This window comes from Triticum urartu, chromosome 1A (assembly GCF_056163025.1).
Source record: "Triticum urartu cultivar PI428250 chromosome 1A, HENAU_Tu73, whole genome shotgun sequence".
Classification (NCBI taxonomy): Eukaryota; Viridiplantae; Streptophyta; class Magnoliopsida; order Poales; family Poaceae; genus Triticum; species Triticum urartu.
Window position 1 is genome coordinate 369,400,852 of NC_141873.1, and position 17,497 is coordinate 369,418,348.

Consider the following 17,497-nt stretch of genomic DNA (forward strand, 5'->3'; position numbering starts at 1 on the left):
CTTTACGACGAACTCTTTGTTACCTCCATAACCGAGGAACATTTCCTTATTCCACTAAGGATAATTTTGACCGTTGTCCAGTGATCCACTCCTGGATCACTATTGTACCCTCTTGCCAAACTCATGGTGAGGTACATGATAGGTCTGGTACACATCATAGCATACTTTATAGAACCTATGGCTGAGGCATAGGGAATGACTTTTCATTCTCTTTATATTTTCCGCCGTGGTAGGGTTTTGAGTCTTTACTCAACTTCATACCTTGCAACACAGGCAAGAACTCCTTCTTTGACTGTTCCATTTTAAACTACTTCAAAAACTTGTCAAGGTATGTACTCATTGAAAAAATTTATCAAGTGTCTTGATCTATCTCTATAGATCTTGATGTTCAATATGTAAGCAGCTTCACCGACGTCTTCTTGGAAAAACTCCTTTCAAATACTCCTTTATGCTTTCCAGAAAATTCTACATCATTTCCGATCAACAATATGTCATTCACATATACTTATACTTATCAGAAAGGCTATAGCGCTCCCACTTACTTTCTTGTAAATACAGCTTCACCGCAAGTCTGTATAAAACTATATGCTTTGATCAACTTATCAAAGCATAAATTCCAACTCCGAGATGCTTGCACCAGTCCATAGATGGATCGCTGGAGCTTGTACATTTTGTTAGCACCTTTAGGATTGACAAAACCTTCTGGTTGCATCATATACAATTCTTCTTTAAGATATCCATTTCGGAATGCATTTTTGACATCCATTTGCCAAATTTCATAAAATGTGGCAATTGCTAACATGATTCGGACAGACTTTAAGCATCGATACGAGTTAGAAAATCTCATCGTAGTCAACATCTTGAACTTCTAAAAACCCTTTTCGACAAGTCGATCTTTGTAGCTAGTAACACTACTATCAGCATTCATCTTCCTCTTGAAGATCCATTTATTCTCAATGGCTCGCCGATCATCGGACAAGTCAATCAAAGTTCATACTTTGTTCTCATACATGGATCCCATCTCAGATTTCATGGCCTTAAGCCATTTCACGGAATCTGGGCTCATCATCGCTTCCTCATAGTTCGTAGGTTCGTCATTGTCTAGTAACATGGTTTCCAGAACAGGATTACCGTACCACTCTGGTGTGTAACGTACTCTGGTTGACCTACGAGGTTCGGTAGTAACTTGATCTGAAGTTTCATGATCATCATCATTAACTTCCTCACTAATTGGTGTAGGCATCACTGGAACTAATTTATGTGATGAACTACTTTCCAATTCGGGAAAAGGTACAATTACCTCATCAAGTTCTACTTTCCTCCCACTCACTTCTTTCAAGAGAATACTCCTTCTCTAGAAAGGATCCACTCTTAGCAACAAAGATCTTGCCTTCGAATCTGTGATAGAAGGTGTACCCAACAGTTTCTTTTGGGTATCTTATGAAGACACACTTCTTCGATTTGGGTTTTAGCTTATCAGGCTGAAACTTTTTCACATAAGCATCGCAACCCCATACTTTAAGAAACGACAACTTAGGTTTCTTGCTAAACCATAGTTCATACGGTGTCATCTCAACGGATTTTTAGATGGTGCCCTATTTAACGTGAATGCAGCTATCTCTAATGCATAACCCCAAGATGATAGTGGTAAATCGGTAAGAGACATCATAGATCGCACCATATCTAATAAAGTACAAAGGGAATGACGTATGTTGTTATGCGGTTTGACCGATAAAGATCTTCGTAGAATATATAGGAGCCAATATGAGCATCCAGGTTCAGCTATTGGTTATTGACTGGAGATGTGTCTCGGCTTGTCTACATAGATCTCGAACCCGTAGGGTCTGCACGCTTAACGTTCGATGACGATTTGTATTATGAGTTATGTGATTTGATGACCGAAGTTTGTTCGAAGTCCTGGATAAGATCACGGACATGGAGAGGAGTCTCGAAATGGTCGAGAGGTAAAGATTCATATATTGGAAGGTTGCATTTGGACATCGGAATAGTTCCAAGACGTTTGGGCATTTTTCTGGAGTACCGAGAGGTTACCGGAACCCCCCCCCCCCCCCCAGGGAAGTTAATGGGCCTTAGTGAGCTTTAGTAGAGAGAGGGAAGAAGGGCCACGAGGTGGCGCTCGCCTCCCCCTGCCCAAACCGAATTGGACTAGGAGTGGGGGCGCGGCCCCCTCCTTCCTTCTCCTTCTCCGCTCCTTCCTTTCCCTCCGATGGAAGAAAGGAAAGGGGAGGCGAATCCTACTTGGACTAGGAGTCCAAGTAGGACTCACCCCTGGCGCGCCCAACCTGGCCGGCCTCCTCTCTCCCTCCCTCCTTTATATACATGACCAGGGGCACCCCAATAGCACAACAGACAATCTCTTAGCCGTGTGCGGTGCCCCCGTCCACAGTTCAACACCTCGGTCATGTCGTCGTAGTGCTTAGGTGAAGCCCTACGCCGATAACTTCATCATCACCGTCGCCACGCCATCATGCTGACAGAACTCTCCCTCGTCCTCAACTGGATCAAGAGCTCGAGGGACATCATCATGCTGAATGTGTGTTGAACACGGAGGTGCCGTATGTTCGGTACTTGGATCGATTGGATCTTGAAGACGTTCGACTACATCAACCGCGTTACTAAACGCTTCCGCTTTCGGTTTACGAGGGTACGTGAACACACTCTCCCCGCCTCGTTGCTATGCATCTCCTAGATAGATCTTGTGTGGTAGGAATTTCTTTTTAAATACTACGTTCCCCAACAGGTGTGTGGTTGGTGCACCGAGGCTGTAGATAAGGAAGAGGATAAGGCGAATAAGGGTCCCCATGGCACGGCGCGAGGAGGACAAAAATGGGGGTCGTTATTGTGTTGTAGCCAGAGGCTGCCAGGTAGGCCATACGGTGCCACGTGGGCATACGGCTGTGAGGGTAAGTCGGCGCGTGGGTGAGAAAAGCCTCGGGCGCGAGCAGGTGAGCTGGGCCGCGGCACTGGAGGCTGGCTAGACTGCGGCTAGCTGGGCTACTGCTGGCACGGCTGGGTTGCGGCTAGCTCAGGTGAGTGTCTTCCTTTGTCTTTTATTTTCCTTATTTCTTCAACCAGAAACTTTGGAAAAAAGAAAGAGGTGTTGGAGGTGGAATATTTCAAAGAAGAAAATATCGTTGGAGGAATATGCACAATTTGAATAAAATGTCCTGACATTATTTAAAGACTAGAAATTAAATCAAGTTTGAATTTAATTCAAACTTGACTAAATTTTGAATCTGTCCAGAACATTCCCAAATGAGCTAAAATTTGGAGGAGGTGGTCTTGGCATGGTTTAGTAGTTTTACAGAAGTAGTGAACATTTGTCTATGGTAGGAAAATTTTCAATTGAATAATTGAATAGAATTTAAAAGAAAGAAGCTAGTAAAGGGGTCTTGCACTTGATGATGGTATAAATGGAAATGAGCAAGATGCAACAACAATGAATATGAGGGAAGGAGTTCACACACGAGCACAACACCAAAAATAAGTATGCAAACACCAAAGGAAAGTTGATCATGATGCATGATGCAAATAAAATAAAATTAAACAAGCATCACATGGCATGCAAGCATGAACATAACGCAAACTAATGGAGGTCACGGTCTTGGGTTGTCAAGAGAAGGCCACATCCCGAAGGTCAACTTTGAGATCAATCGCCACCAATACAGCAAGGAGTACTAACTACCTGATGGTATTTATCCTCAGTGGTGAACTCTTGTGAAGAAAATATCCAATCCGGAAGAAGAGAAGAAACAAAGATTTGCCCAAGCACAAGACAGTGCTAGAAAAGATATGGAGCGTGTTTTTGGTGTGCTTCAATCTCGATGGGTTATCATTGACATCATGCACTGACATGCAACACCAATAAGCTTTGGGAGGTGATGAATGCTTGTGTGATCATACACAACATGATCGTGGAGGATGAGCGTGATGACATCATCTATAACCAAGGGTTTTAATTTCAGGGTGAAAATGTTGTGCCTAATCACCAAGACCGGCAACGTTTGATCAGTTGACCCAATTTCGTCATGAAATGCGTAATTGACAAACTCATATGCAACTCCAAAATGACTTGGTTCAGCACACGCGGAATAACATTGGCAACCAGTAGATGTATCGGTTCATTTTCTTTTCATGTATTTGTGGCAATTTAAATTTGGTTCTAAACTTTGTGCTTTTTATTCGGTTGTGATACTATTTATTATTATGGTACTATGTGGTTTATTTTGTTGTATAAACTATACGCAATTTTTTTAGTTAAAAAATGTCTACATTTGACCGCTGGCCAGCCGGCAGGACCAAATGTGTCGCCCGCGTTGGGCGCGCGCACTGGCAACACATCCATGAAAAAAGGCCGGACGTCTCCCTTTGCACGACCGAAACGGATAAAATCCAGACAAAACAGACATCCATTTGGGTCGCGCAACCTTGTGGATTGCAACGGTATAGGGTCATTAATGCCAAAGATGAAATTAATCAGGTTAATATTTTTCGCGTTTCAATGGTATCATCTGATTCTTTCATGGCATCTCCACTAGCATCATGAATGCTTGCTCATATGCATAGGCCTCAAGTTCTTCTTTTATTCAATACATGGTTTATCAAGCTGCAGGAGCAATAAAAGGGAGCTTAGATGCAATGCCAACTGGAGATTGAGTTAGTTTGCCATACAAGCCCTTGGATTGTCAAGACTTTATTCACTTCAATTTTCCTCACCATTCAACTCATGCTTGATGATACCGTTGAGTAAAAATTGATAGGATTCGTTGTGGAATGTGAACCTGAGCCACTGTTGTGATCTTGCTAAAGCAGATGTGCGTGTGCTTGCCTAGCCTAGTAATAAACCTGACCAACATATAGGATGGGAGAGAAAACTAGGTAGGAGAGTTTTTCCTTTCTTTTGGGACAAGAAAGAAGAGGGTGGCACGTGGGTCCTCTCTGTCAGTGAGTAAATGCTACAGCCCCACATGGCGGCCACACGCCTAAACCCACACCACCACAGGCGCAGAACAGCATAGGAGCGCTCCGGCTTGCCTCAAGGCATGGAAGAGCACGCACCGCACCGAAGCGGGGCTGGTAAACCCTCGACCAAAGCAAGCGCTCGCCTTCCTCCGCATCCTCGCCCCCCAGTCTCTAGACCAGCCGCGGCCACCGCCCCGCCCCGTCTTCGCTTCCTCGCGCCCCGTCTCTACATCCACGCCGTGTTCGCTCCTCGCCGCCCTCCTCCCCCGTCACCCAGGCGACCAGGCCAACCGCGCGGCCGCCGCCTCGATCGTCGTACGCCTTCCCCGCCCCCTCGCGCAGTTCGTCCGCCATCTCCAGGACGCCGCTTCCTCTCCTCTTCGCTCGTCTTCCACATCCACCCCGGCCGCGCCGCCTCCCCGCCAGCCAGCGGAGCCTCCCGGCGTCGTACGCTCGTCGTCTGAGGCTTCGACCGACCACACCAGCCGCCGTCTTCAACGACGCTTCGTCCTCTCCGCTGTGCGCATCAGGCACTAGGTAATGTTTCAAGCGCACCCATCCCCTCCTCTTCGACCTGTGCACTCGAAATGTTGACGGCCATTACTAGGACCGCCTGGAGCGGTTGCGCGCGGCGGGCACGAGGAGGGTACAGGAAATTGTTTTGCGGTGGTGCTGACTGCTGAGGGATAGTAGCTAGCGCTACCACCAAATTGCAGGAACGAACGCGCGCGAGGGCCATGGGCTCCTCTTTTCAGGGGGCGGAACTAGTTTCTCGGAAAGCTCTTTTACGGTACACTGGTACTTCCTTAAGAAGGGATGGAGTACCACTAAAATCTGGCCATCCACCTGAAAGGGTAGTTTAGTCATTTTTCTCATATTCTTAAGCGATATCTTTCACATCAGATCTGCTATAAATTGTTTGGTAACGCGTCTGTTTATCCATGTCAAAAAAAGCGAGTACCGTAAAAAAATCGGGTGTTTATCGGCCTATAGGCATGCCGCCATCATCTCATGAGCTGTTACGCACGCGGCTGCCAATGCTATCCCTTGGCCAGATAAATCCCACACATGAACGTCCACCACTTGGTCAACGCAAGCATGATGGAGCTCCAGCCGACCTAGTGATCCCGCCTCGCCCTAGTCCTGTCGCTTCAGCGTTGCCCTGGTTGGTGACCATACCCAGCTGACGCCGCTTGACAAGTACTTGAGCAGCCATGCCTTCATGGCCGTCTCTCCCTGAGACTCTGATGCGGGGATGGCATGGCCGCCGCCGGCGTATATCCCAGTGAAGAATTAGGGTTCTAAAAATAATTAATCACGTCAAGTTGAAACGTTATTATGTAGCAGCCGTACTGACATGATAAATTAATTGCATCTAGATTACATTTTTACCCCTAAGATCAGGGTACTCCCTAGCTTTTTCAGTTGGTACTCTCTTGTACACTTGTTGGAGTACCGATTAAGATCATCCATCGGATTAACAGAAATGGAGGGCTCATAATCATTTAGGGGTACTGTAAAAGAGCTCTTCTCGGAAGGGGATGTCGCGGAGAAGCCGATGATTGAGGGGTTACCGGGCCTAGAAGCATGTCGGGCGCGAGATGGAAGCAGGATGACCGGCTTCCTGCGTCGGCGATGAATGGGTTGCGTAGCCGCAGCCCCGCTTGGTGGAGGTAGAGGGGGAGCCGAGGGGCCACGCCTGCTCTGGACATTGCAATGCTGGCAGCGCCGCGCCTCAATCGCCTAGTCTTGCGCCGTCTTAGCAATGCGACTTCATGGTGTGATAGCAATACAGTTGCAGTTTGATTGCCCCCCTGTTTTTGTCACGGTTCCTCGCGCTCACTGATTTTCCTCTCTCGGGCTTGATCATCGAGGCAATGTGGTAAATTGGTTAGTGGGTCAGTGCACCAAAATTACAAGCAAGGGATGTCGAGTTCAGAACTTAGCTAGCATGTACAGAATCTAGATGTAGTAGAATTCAGCTAGCAACGACATTTTTCCAGCCCAAGTGTGCACACTTCAAGAGAATTTAGAATACAGAGGTGTAGAATTTTGATCAATCCATCAGGAATTTATATTGCACAAGAGAATTTACAGTTTGGATCTGACTTCATGAATTTGAATCTACTTCGGAACTCTCAACCCCTGTTATATTTGTATAATGCTACAGATTTCTTTTGAATCCGATTTCCAAATGGTCCATATATATATGCTTGTTCAGATGGCTATCTTTTTATCATAATTTTTCTAGGCAGGCAACTTTTTGGTTCATAATCTGAAATGCATGAGATTTTCGCATCTATCGTTGAAATTCAATATGACTGGTTGCACAAAATATGCATTGATTCTATCTACAAAATTTTATCCAGACCTGCATCATTTTTCTTAAGTTTGTTCATGTGTGCATGGTAAATGAGGGAGCGTGAGGGGATAGAGTGGAGATGGTATAGGCAGGTCATCGTGTGTTTTGCAAAAGGGAGAGACCGCATGCATGCATGCATGCATGATACATGGATGTCTTATTATAATTTTTGCATAACTAGAAGAGCAATTCTTAATGCAAACTGAGGAAAATGAAGGGATGTGGATTAAGACGTAGTTGCTCTTTTTCACTCATAGAAACACAGTAATACCTCGCTCCTATTTCCCACATCTTTGTTCCAGAGAAGCATACTTGCCTTTTTTTCTTTTGCGGGGACAGAGAAGTATACTTCTCGTGAGAAGTATAGCGTGTGTATGTACCTGGGCTCAAAACAGTGTCTTATCTGTTCCCTGTTAATGTGTATCTGACTAGCTTGGTGAGGTATTAGAACAGCAACAAAAGAAAGTTCCACAACGAATGGCTGGGCCATGAACGGGAGGTAAAATCCAGTCTGAACGCGAGTTGCGTAGTTGAGGATAGTCAGGGCATGCGGGCGTGCCTGGCCGATGTGCGACGTGAAGTCGATGCATGGAGACCATGCCGTCGTGTAGAGCCGAGTGGGCTTTAGGAGAAGCGTATCGTGCTTGGTGCCGGCCGAATTTCTGGTCATATCCTAGCAATGTTAGGCTCTTGCGGACAGATATATTAGAAACATCTTGTGCAGTATCATAACATGCATGCTGCTTATTTCTTGATTTCTAGGGAAAAATGGAGGCAGATTATGAACTTAATTGGAAGAATCAGCTTTACCACATGAAACCTATAATCCCGTCTGTCCGTGACCAGGGAAATTCAGGTTAAACGAGTTACATTTTTCTTTTCTCTGTTCTTGTTATGTGTTTCTTAAACTCATAATATAATTGCTCTTGTCTCAATTCAAGGCACCTGCTTCATTCATAGTCCGTGCACTATAACAGAATCATATAAGAAGCGGGCGGGTGCTTTAGAAGACCCGCAAGAAGATTTTGAAGTTATACTATCTGATGATAATTTAAGAGAGTTGTATGAGCAGGTAAATTATCTAACTGGTTTGTGCTGATCAATGCAGTTTTCCGCCTTTCCACCTTTGTACTCCATCCGTTCATTGTTATAAGATTTTCTAGCTTTTTTTGATTGAAATGTATACGTATTTTAGTGTGTTTGTTCACTCATTTCAATCCACATGTATTCCATATTGAAATATCCAAAACATCTCATCTTTGTATAAACGGAGGGAGTAGTGACAGTAGTAAAAACTGAACTGTTTAGGTGCCTAAAAGAAACCATCAGCGGTTGGGAGCCCATGCTTGCTTTGAGCTAGAATAATACAATTTAATTACTACTCCTTTTCTTTTTGATAATCTACAACAATTGTCTAGAAGTAGAACCGTCTTAAGTTTTTTTTTCAGGTCACAATTCTATCTAGTGGAAGTAGAACTGTTGTAAGTCGGTTTCAAAATAAGGAAATGTTCTAGCAACAAATATAAACTTGCGCTTTAGATTATTCACTATTTTCGTGTTCAAACAGGAGCATGGTGTAATTGGAGAAGAAACCAAAGGGGGTACGGGATTTCTAAGATTGTGGAGAATCTTACAGATACTGATTAAAACGGGGGCCCTCGGGAGAGACGAGAACGGGACGATAGTTGGCCCTTACAATATCAAGAGCTTTGACGAGATAGACCCAATTTACCTTCCAAAGCCCACCAAGTCCTGCCCCAATCCTAAAGCTAAAATGCCCAAACGAGTTCAAGACTCGCTTAACAGAGCACTTTGCATGTTGGGCACTTTCAGTATATCTAGGAATTATCGCAAGTTGAAGCCCGGCGATATTTACAGTTTTGACAAGGATGTTCCTGTATTAACGGAAAAAGGGCGCATAGCTTCCCATGCTGTTGCGATAATTGGTTATGGCGTCAGAGGCGGCGAATGGTACTACGTGTTTCAGAACAGCCATGGCAAGATCTGCGGAGAAGAAGGAATTGGCAGGGTGAACATCAATACCGCCCGCCAGCTTGTGCAAGTCAAGATCTAAATGCAGAGATTAAGGCCTGTCACTCTGCTTGTACATTTGTTCTTCTGCTGTTCTATTCTACTGACCTATCCACATATACCATGTTCTGATTCTTAAGATGATCATCGTGTGAATCACTTTCACCTCGATAGTCTGTCTGTATTACCTTGTAATGTAAGCTGCTAGTAATACAAAACTTACATTGATGTCTGTTTCCATCAAGTGCACGGATGGGTAATGACTATGATGTAACAGAGATCGCGGAAATACTCAATTGACTGTTCCCTTTTTTTCTGGCTGGTGCATAGTCTTCTTGTGGCTTCGTCCATGTTAGCCTGGTGTAGTGTAACTTGTTCAAATTTTGCCTATGATCAGTTCATTTGACCTATATTAGCTTTTGCTCTTTCACTGTTTCCGCTTATGCCTTGAGTAAACATGCTTTCGCATGTGTGGCAGCTTCTTCTTTTTCTGCCGGTAGATGTGGTAGTTTCATGTAGCCTTTGTTAGCCATAAGAAAATATCTTTTTTTTATAAAGATTCATCTATTATCTCATAATGTAGCATCAAGGGGATATATCCCGTAATGAGTGACACCCGGTCTCTATATAACTAAGGTGCACACAATTAACACTACACATCTACTTCAGGACAATCCTCCTAAACACATCAACATAGCAGATATCCTCATAATTCGAACCCAGCACATGTATGCTTAGTACAACTGCGGTAACCAACTGGACTACTTTCTTCTTGTGCCTTGTTACCTTCTTTTTATTCTTCAAATATAACACTAACCAATGAGAGCCTGTTAGGTTTTTTGGGGGCTCTGGTTTTTCTTTTTCTTTTTTCTTTTTATTTCTTTTTTAAAATTCATGAACTATATTTAAATTGTGAAGTTTTTCTTAAATCAATGGACTTTTCAAATTTGTGAATATTTCTTAAGTTCGCGAACTTTGTTTTCAAATTCATGAACTTTTTTTCCCCAAATCTACAAACTCTTTCAACTTAGAACCACAAATATGAGATGTTGATAGATAGATAGGTACGGATAGTAGAACCAGTAATTCTCTCCACAGCCACCATCAAGAGCACCTCATCTGCCTCGGACACCAGCACCGCTGACCCGACCGCCACGACTGGCAGCAGCGGCACCTCCAAACCTCCCGTCAGCAATGCCACCATCTCTGACCCCCAGTGAAGCTAACTCCATGCCCACGGCCATGACCGCTACCATGCCCACGACCACGCCCATGGTCACGGCCCCTGTGACCAATGCGACCAGGACCGTACACCAATCCGAATATGTCGTTGAGGTTCTCTTCCTGTTGCGCCCAGATCTCTTCCCGAAACTCATCCATTGCATGAGCCTCCTCCTCTTCCTCGATGTAAAGCCGGAAAATCTCCTGCAACACCAGATGCAACTCCACCCAAAACTCCAATAGAGGATCGACCGCAGAACCCCGTATTCGCCATTGTCCGACATTGATGAACAAGTGGAGAGTGTATTAGAGAGGATACGGTTATGCAGTGAGGAACTACCCCATGAAGCTGTCTAATTATATAAGACCCGTCATTAACTACAAGAGGCAGGTGGCGGTCAAACGTCTCGTCTTCCCATATTGTTTTGGATTGTGCACACGCGTAAATGCAGCATCCATACTACCATACAATTTATTTAAAATTTAATTCATGACTTTCTAAACTAAATTGATGTTTTCTAAATGAAAAAATGTGCAAAAACTGATTTTGTTCACAATGTTCTAGATCATAAACTTGCATTGTTCAAATTGTTAATATCTCAAATAATATTATTTTTAGAAAATCAACAGAATTTTAAAGACATTAATATGATTAATAATATTGAATCAATATTATATTATAATTCAATATGGTCCAAACATTAGGTTTATTAGAATTCAATTTGGTCCAAACATCCGTTTATTAGAATTATCTCATAATATGTAACTTCTCCAAAAAGCATCCACATAAAGTTCCGGTGACTCTAACTTGTTACATGTACTGCCAGTTATTGTAGCTGCATTCTAACATCAAACCCATCATAATCCAAATCTTGAACACAAAAGTTGTTCAAGGATGAAAAGTAACAAAGAACAACATCAATAACAAAATTTCCAAGTTGTACAGCAAACTTTTTCAAAACTTTTGGAAGGAGCATATTTGGGCGGGCAGTCATATGTTTGAAGACCTTCAATCCATAAGGAAAGAAGATGCTCTATTTCATTTAGATGAGAAAATCAAATTTGTCAAAGAATTATGTTCCTTTCCCTACCTATATACTGTCATGTGTGTTCGTATCTTCAAGGCATTCAACCGATTCAAAGTAGGCTTAATCATGGATGTTTCATGGAATAGGAAGATATAAGAAGAAACAGGAACTAAGAAGAACAGAACAATGGCTTAATAAATGACGGCTTAACTTATACTTCAATATTATTAACATGTGAAACCATAATATGCCCCATATAACATTTGGAATCTTAGCATGTCACAACGAACACAGTTAATATAGGATTTCAAGTTAATATAGTCAATATATGTTACTACTCATGAAGTAAAATATGTAATAACTAAAAGTTGAATAGACTAAGTTTCATCCTCAGTAACTAAACAAAAAAGTATTCATATATACATTGTAGCGCTGGAAATAATATTATCTATTATTTTAGATAAAACACAGTTAATATATCCAAATATGTCGATTGAACAAACCAAACAAACGAATTGAACCATCAATATGCAAATTTACTTACCATATATACCCCACAAATATTATAGATTTCAACTATGATACAACAACAAAAGTTATCAAGAAAAAAAATGCAAATATAACAGACCTTCTCGACTAAGCTTCCGACCGAACTCCACTTGTATTGCTGATAATTTGTATCTATTTTTGTAGATTAATATAATAACTAATTTTACTTCATGATTCTATTTCTTGTAAGATGAAATCGAACCAGCTGAAAGAGAGAGATAACAACGAAGAAGAACAGGGAAGAAGAGCTAGCTATCTATACTCCCAATGGATCGTTTTCCTTGGGAGTTGTATATGTGTAGATACACTAACTGTATGTACCCCACACGAATAGTTATCTGACTCAACAGAAAAATAAATATACAATTAGATATACATAACATTACGGACACATTATACAAAGCATTATACAACACAGAAAGACCATATACACAAACATATGTGCGAATTTTGGCGCAAATCAACGGCCCACAAAGTGCATGCTCCGACACTTGCGTGCCCTAAATTCTCTTCCGCCAGTCATGGTGGAGAGTAACTTAGACGAGTGTTATGCATATGATAATCTATATTACTATCTTCTTAGTGTAAAGTAACATAGATGTAGTATCATAGTTGGTTGCTTCTATTAGTGTGTATACTTATTTTCCTTTAGAAAGCGCTATGTGATAGTATCATATTATGTTACTCCAAACACCTCTTCTCATAACTAATTGCCACATAAACAACTTTGCCTTCGGATGTGTTATGTCACTAGCTTAGTTACTCGCACTATGACCTGCCTAAAGTTAGACAAAGTTTGTTATTAATGTAAGTGCATGGTCCAGAGAAGAGATGGTACACAGAAATTGCAGAACAAAGGCCCAAAATACAAACCAACAGAAAAAATAACTTTTATCTTTTATAAAGTACCAAAATATTAACGTAGCAAGACCGCGGCTATACCCTATGACTAGTCGGCTCTAGCAAGAGCCACCGCCCCTGAGGGCGAGGACGAGGTGCAGCACGTCTCCACCCTTGATATTGTAGTCCTTGGCAGTCTTGTCGTCGGCGAGCTGCTTGCCGGCGAAGATGAGCCTCTGCTGCACGGGTGGGATGCCCTCCTTCTCCTCGACGCGCTCCTTGATGCGGTCCACCGTGTCGGTGGGGTCGATGTCGATCTCAATCTCCTTGCCGGTGAGCGTCTTGACCTTGATGGTGGTGCCGCCGCGGAGGCGGAGCACCAGGTGCAGCGTCGACTCCTTTTGCACGTTGTAGTCGGCGAGCGTGCGGCCGTCCTCGAGCTGCTTCCCGGCGAAGATGAGGCGCTGCTGGTCCGGCGGGATGCCCTCCTTGTCCTGGATCTTGGCCTTGACGTTGTCGATGGTGTCGCTGCTCTCCACCTCCAGCGTGATTGTCTTGCCCGTCAGGGTCTTTACGAAGATCTGCATCTTGTTGTCGTCGGCGGCCGCTCTTTCCTGTTTTGTCGACTCCTCACGATCGTGTGTTTCGCTCGGTTGCTTTGGAACGATGGGGCTGTGCTGCTCGGGTCGTGGATATTTATATCGAATCGATCGATCGAGGCGTTCGAGTCGGGTCGGCAGTCCGGTCCGCGCCGACATCGCTTGATCCGTCACGGACTCCGCCGCACACAACGTGCTGTTCGTGGTCATCTCGTATTCTCAAATCAAGTAGGAGTAGTATTCCGATCGGGTTCCCATAAACATAGATGTGTATTGGGGCTACATACAAATATACTTCGTGCATATATCTTTGCCTCCGCCGTGCTCCTGCCGTACGTCCCCTAGTACCACGACGATGGACGAACAACCCGACTGGCTGAAGCTCCCGTCGGACCTCCTGGAACCCATCGGCCGGAGGACGCGCGATGCCGTCATGGGAGTTGCCACCTTCCGCTCCGTCTGCCGGGCGTGGCGCGCTGCCGTGAGACCAACGCCGCGCCTCCTGCTTCCCGCCGCTCCTCGGGGCGGCTCGGAGCACGCGCTCGTCTTCCCCTTGTCACCAGGCGACGCCCGCGACGTCTCCTGTCACCTGAAGCACCTGCCCACGGGCACCACGGGCGCGCTGCCCAATCTCAACGCCGTCCGTGACGGCGGCGCCGCGTCCGAGATCACGCATATGGGTCACGAGCACGCGCCCGATCATGAAGAGCCAAATCTCAACGACGGCAGCGCCGCGTCCGAGGTCACGCACCTGGGTTACGAGGACGCTCCCGATCATGAAGAGCCCAATCTCAACGCCGTTGGTGACGGCAGCGCCGCGTCCGAGGTCACGCATCTGGGTGACGAGCAGGCTCCCGATCATGAAGAAGCGCCTACAGACATGGGTCGTGGTGCGCCGGAAGATGACTGGTATCGGACGTTCAAATTTCAAGATTACTGCCGTACACCCTCTTATTTTATTCTTGAAAACGTACCTCGAATTATCACACATTTTCACATTTGCCGTATCACCTTCTGCATGGAGATACGGGGATGGTTTTCTGCCGACCAGGAGACGCCGCCTGGACGAAGGTAGCTAACCCCATTTCAGAATACTTCTTCAATGACTTCGCCTACTCCAAGTCCCAGGGCAAGATGCTCGCCTTGGACAACGAAGGCATGACGGTGGTGTTCGATGCCGCGACACTCGAGGTCCTCCACCAGGTCGACGTGCCCCCGGCGACCTCGAACTTCAGGTACAAGCATTCCGGCGGCGATGCTCCGGATGAGTTCAGTTGCCTCCGGCTTGTTGCGGTGCCGGGCAAGGTGCTTTTGCTCAAAATATGCGTCAAGTCCTCTAGGCCGGAGGGGTTCCACGTCTTCGAGTTATCGTCCGGGTCAGAGAAAGGTGACGGAGGGCCCGTCTGGCGCAAGGTGGCCGCGGACGACATCGGTGGCGACCACGAATTATTCTTGGATAGCTACCATGCCACCTTTGGCGATGATCGTGACGGCGGTGGGACACGGATTTATTATTTTCATGATGATTACTCGTCTGCGGTAACTAGTTGCGCCGCGGCGTACTGCTACAATATGAAGGATAATAAGCTCGAGTGCGTGTACATGCCATCTCGGGAGAACGGTGACATATATACAACTAGGCCTAGTTGGTTTGTCCCTGGCTAAGATAGCTAGTTTGTTGTGCAAAGAAAAGATCCTTTGAAGCCACGTTTTAGTTGTTAATTCATAATAATTGTCAAATCAAACATTACGTAGTTGGTGAGTGAGCACTCGGTTTCTGATCCTTTTTTTGAAAAAAAGATAACCCCGAACTCTGCGTCAGAACGATGCATGTGGTCAATTGTTTTTTTTAATTGACTTATTAAGGGATTTCTTTGTGTTTTCCTTTCCATCGATGAGAACGACGATGCACACCAGCAGAACAAAACCACAGTCCAGTGGCTGGAAGGAGATAAGCTCTAGCGACCCTGGCAACCTGCTCGCACGCAATCCCCCCCCCCCCCCCCCCTCCCGCCACGCCCATGGGCAGTGCCCAAATCCTACCCGGCAAGGCATGGGTAGATTTTGTGTTCATGGGTATGCCCACCCTACCTCAGTTGTCTTATCGATGTGTCACATGTGTAATAAATACTAAGCTATCAAGTCTTTGTATGTAATTGGCTTCGTTTCTCATCCCATCCTCCTCCCAACAACCAATTTCTCAACCATAGAAACCTCTCGGTGGTTGGAGTCTCCACCATACAATGGACTAGCAATTACGCCACCACCCATCGACATTGTGTTGAGCAGCCTGATGGGTACCCATTGGTACATGATATTTACCCAATGGGTATGGATGAACAACAAACTTATGTACTTCTCCTGTTTCAAAAAGAGTGAAATGCGTCATTAGTCATACATTAACTTAAACTAAAAGCACGCTTTAGACCAAGAACTCGGGAAGTGAACGAATTTAGTCCATAAACTTACAAATTTTATCTAATAAGGTCAATACCGATCTAGGAGGTATTAACTTAAACTAAAAGCACGCTTTAGACCAAGAACTCGGGAAGTGAACGAATTTAGTCCATAAACTTACAAATTTTATCTAATAAGGCCAATACCAATCTAGGAGGTAAAAAACCGACCACGTGACTGCCACGCCGGTGTACAGGGTAAATTTTTTAACATGAACTCTACGTGATTTGAACCCATGCCCTTGGGTGTAGCAAAGGGCTCGCTAACCAGTAGGACATTAAGACATTTATATAAAATGATGAAGCGGATATTATATATTACAAGATGAAGATTCAGTTCATTAGGGCCTCAAGAAAAAAGATTCAGCTAATTCTTTTAAACATATGTTCGAAAAACATATGGAAAGGGAGCATTGCATGCTGACCATTATCTATATCTATATCTATATACCTTATAATAAAAAGGCTATTGCTTCTGGCGGTACGTCATGAAAATTGCCACAAAAATATAAAATATTACCCACCAATGCCATCTATATAAAAAAAATGAGTCTAAACACACTTGACTTTATTGATTATAAAAGTTCATAGGAATACAATGTAGATCCGACAGATTAAGGAGCCACACATGACGTCCTAAAGAAAAGCCTAGAGTATGTTTAGCGAGGCTATGTGCCTCAAGATTAGTTTCTCTTCCTTCGAAGATGAAGGAACAGCGAGAGAACTGCTGAGATGTAAGATTGATCTCCTTAATAATGCTAGAGTGTAGCCCACCCATATTTCCGTGGATATCTTTGATCACACCTTGACAGTTTGAACCTATCTGTATGTCTTCAAGTGATAAGTCAAGAGCAAGCGAGAGCACTTCTCAATAAACCAATGCCATCTATAAGTGATAAAAACATGTTTTACACAAGGCAATCCACGCCTGGGCCGGCCCATGCAGTATGTACCTCCTATACCGCGCTCTGGCGCTGGGAGAAGACGCAACGCGCCTGTTTGGGGCAGCCCATGTCCGGACGGTCTTTTTAAATTTCTTTTATTATTATTTATTTATTTAAAATAATTTGGGACCTCAAAATTGTTCCGAAAATAAAAAATAATTTTGAAATAAAATGTTTGTCAATTCCAAAAATGTTTGCGATTTTGTAAAAAATGTTTGCTTATTCAAAAAAGATTGCAATTTCAAAAATAAATGTTCAGGAAATAAAAAATGTTCATGATTTTTATAAAGTTCGTGTATTAAAAACTGTTAATGAAACTGAACAAAATTTTGTAAATTCAAAAAATATTCATGAGTGGAAAATATCCTAAAAATTAAAAAACTATTCATGACTTACGAAATAGTTTATTCATTAATAAAATGTTCACTGGTTCAGAAAATGATCTTGCATTTCAAGAAATGTTCGTTAAATAAGAAAAGTGTTC

At 43.9% G+C, this 17,497-nt stretch overlaps 2 protein-coding genes and 1 pseudogene across 2 annotated transcripts; 2 read left to right on the forward strand and 1 right to left on the reverse strand.

Annotated features, from left to right (window-relative positions):
* Positions 1-8,113: 8,113 nt before the first annotated feature.
* LOC147991276 (uncharacterized) lies at positions 8,114-9,419 on the forward strand. The gene is made up of 3 exons (XM_087538604.1): positions 8,114-8,201; positions 8,287-8,417; positions 8,913-9,419. Exons 1-3 carry the CDS (start codon positions 8,114-8,116, stop codon positions 9,417-9,419), a joined length of 726 nt encoding a protein of 241 aa, XP_087394730.1.
* Positions 9,420-13,074: 3,655 nt separating this feature from the next.
* Positions 13,075-13,687, reverse strand: LOC125512787 (ubiquitin-NEDD8-like protein RUB2 pseudogene; annotated as a pseudogene).
* LOC147991277 (uncharacterized) lies at positions 13,638-15,311 on the forward strand. The gene has a single exon (XM_087538252.1). It carries the CDS (start codon positions 13,969-13,971, stop codon positions 14,686-14,688), a length of 720 nt encoding a protein of 239 aa, XP_087394378.1. The 5' UTR covers positions 13,638-13,968; the 3' UTR covers positions 14,689-15,311.
* The last annotated feature ends 2,186 nt before the right edge of the window (positions 15,312-17,497 follow it).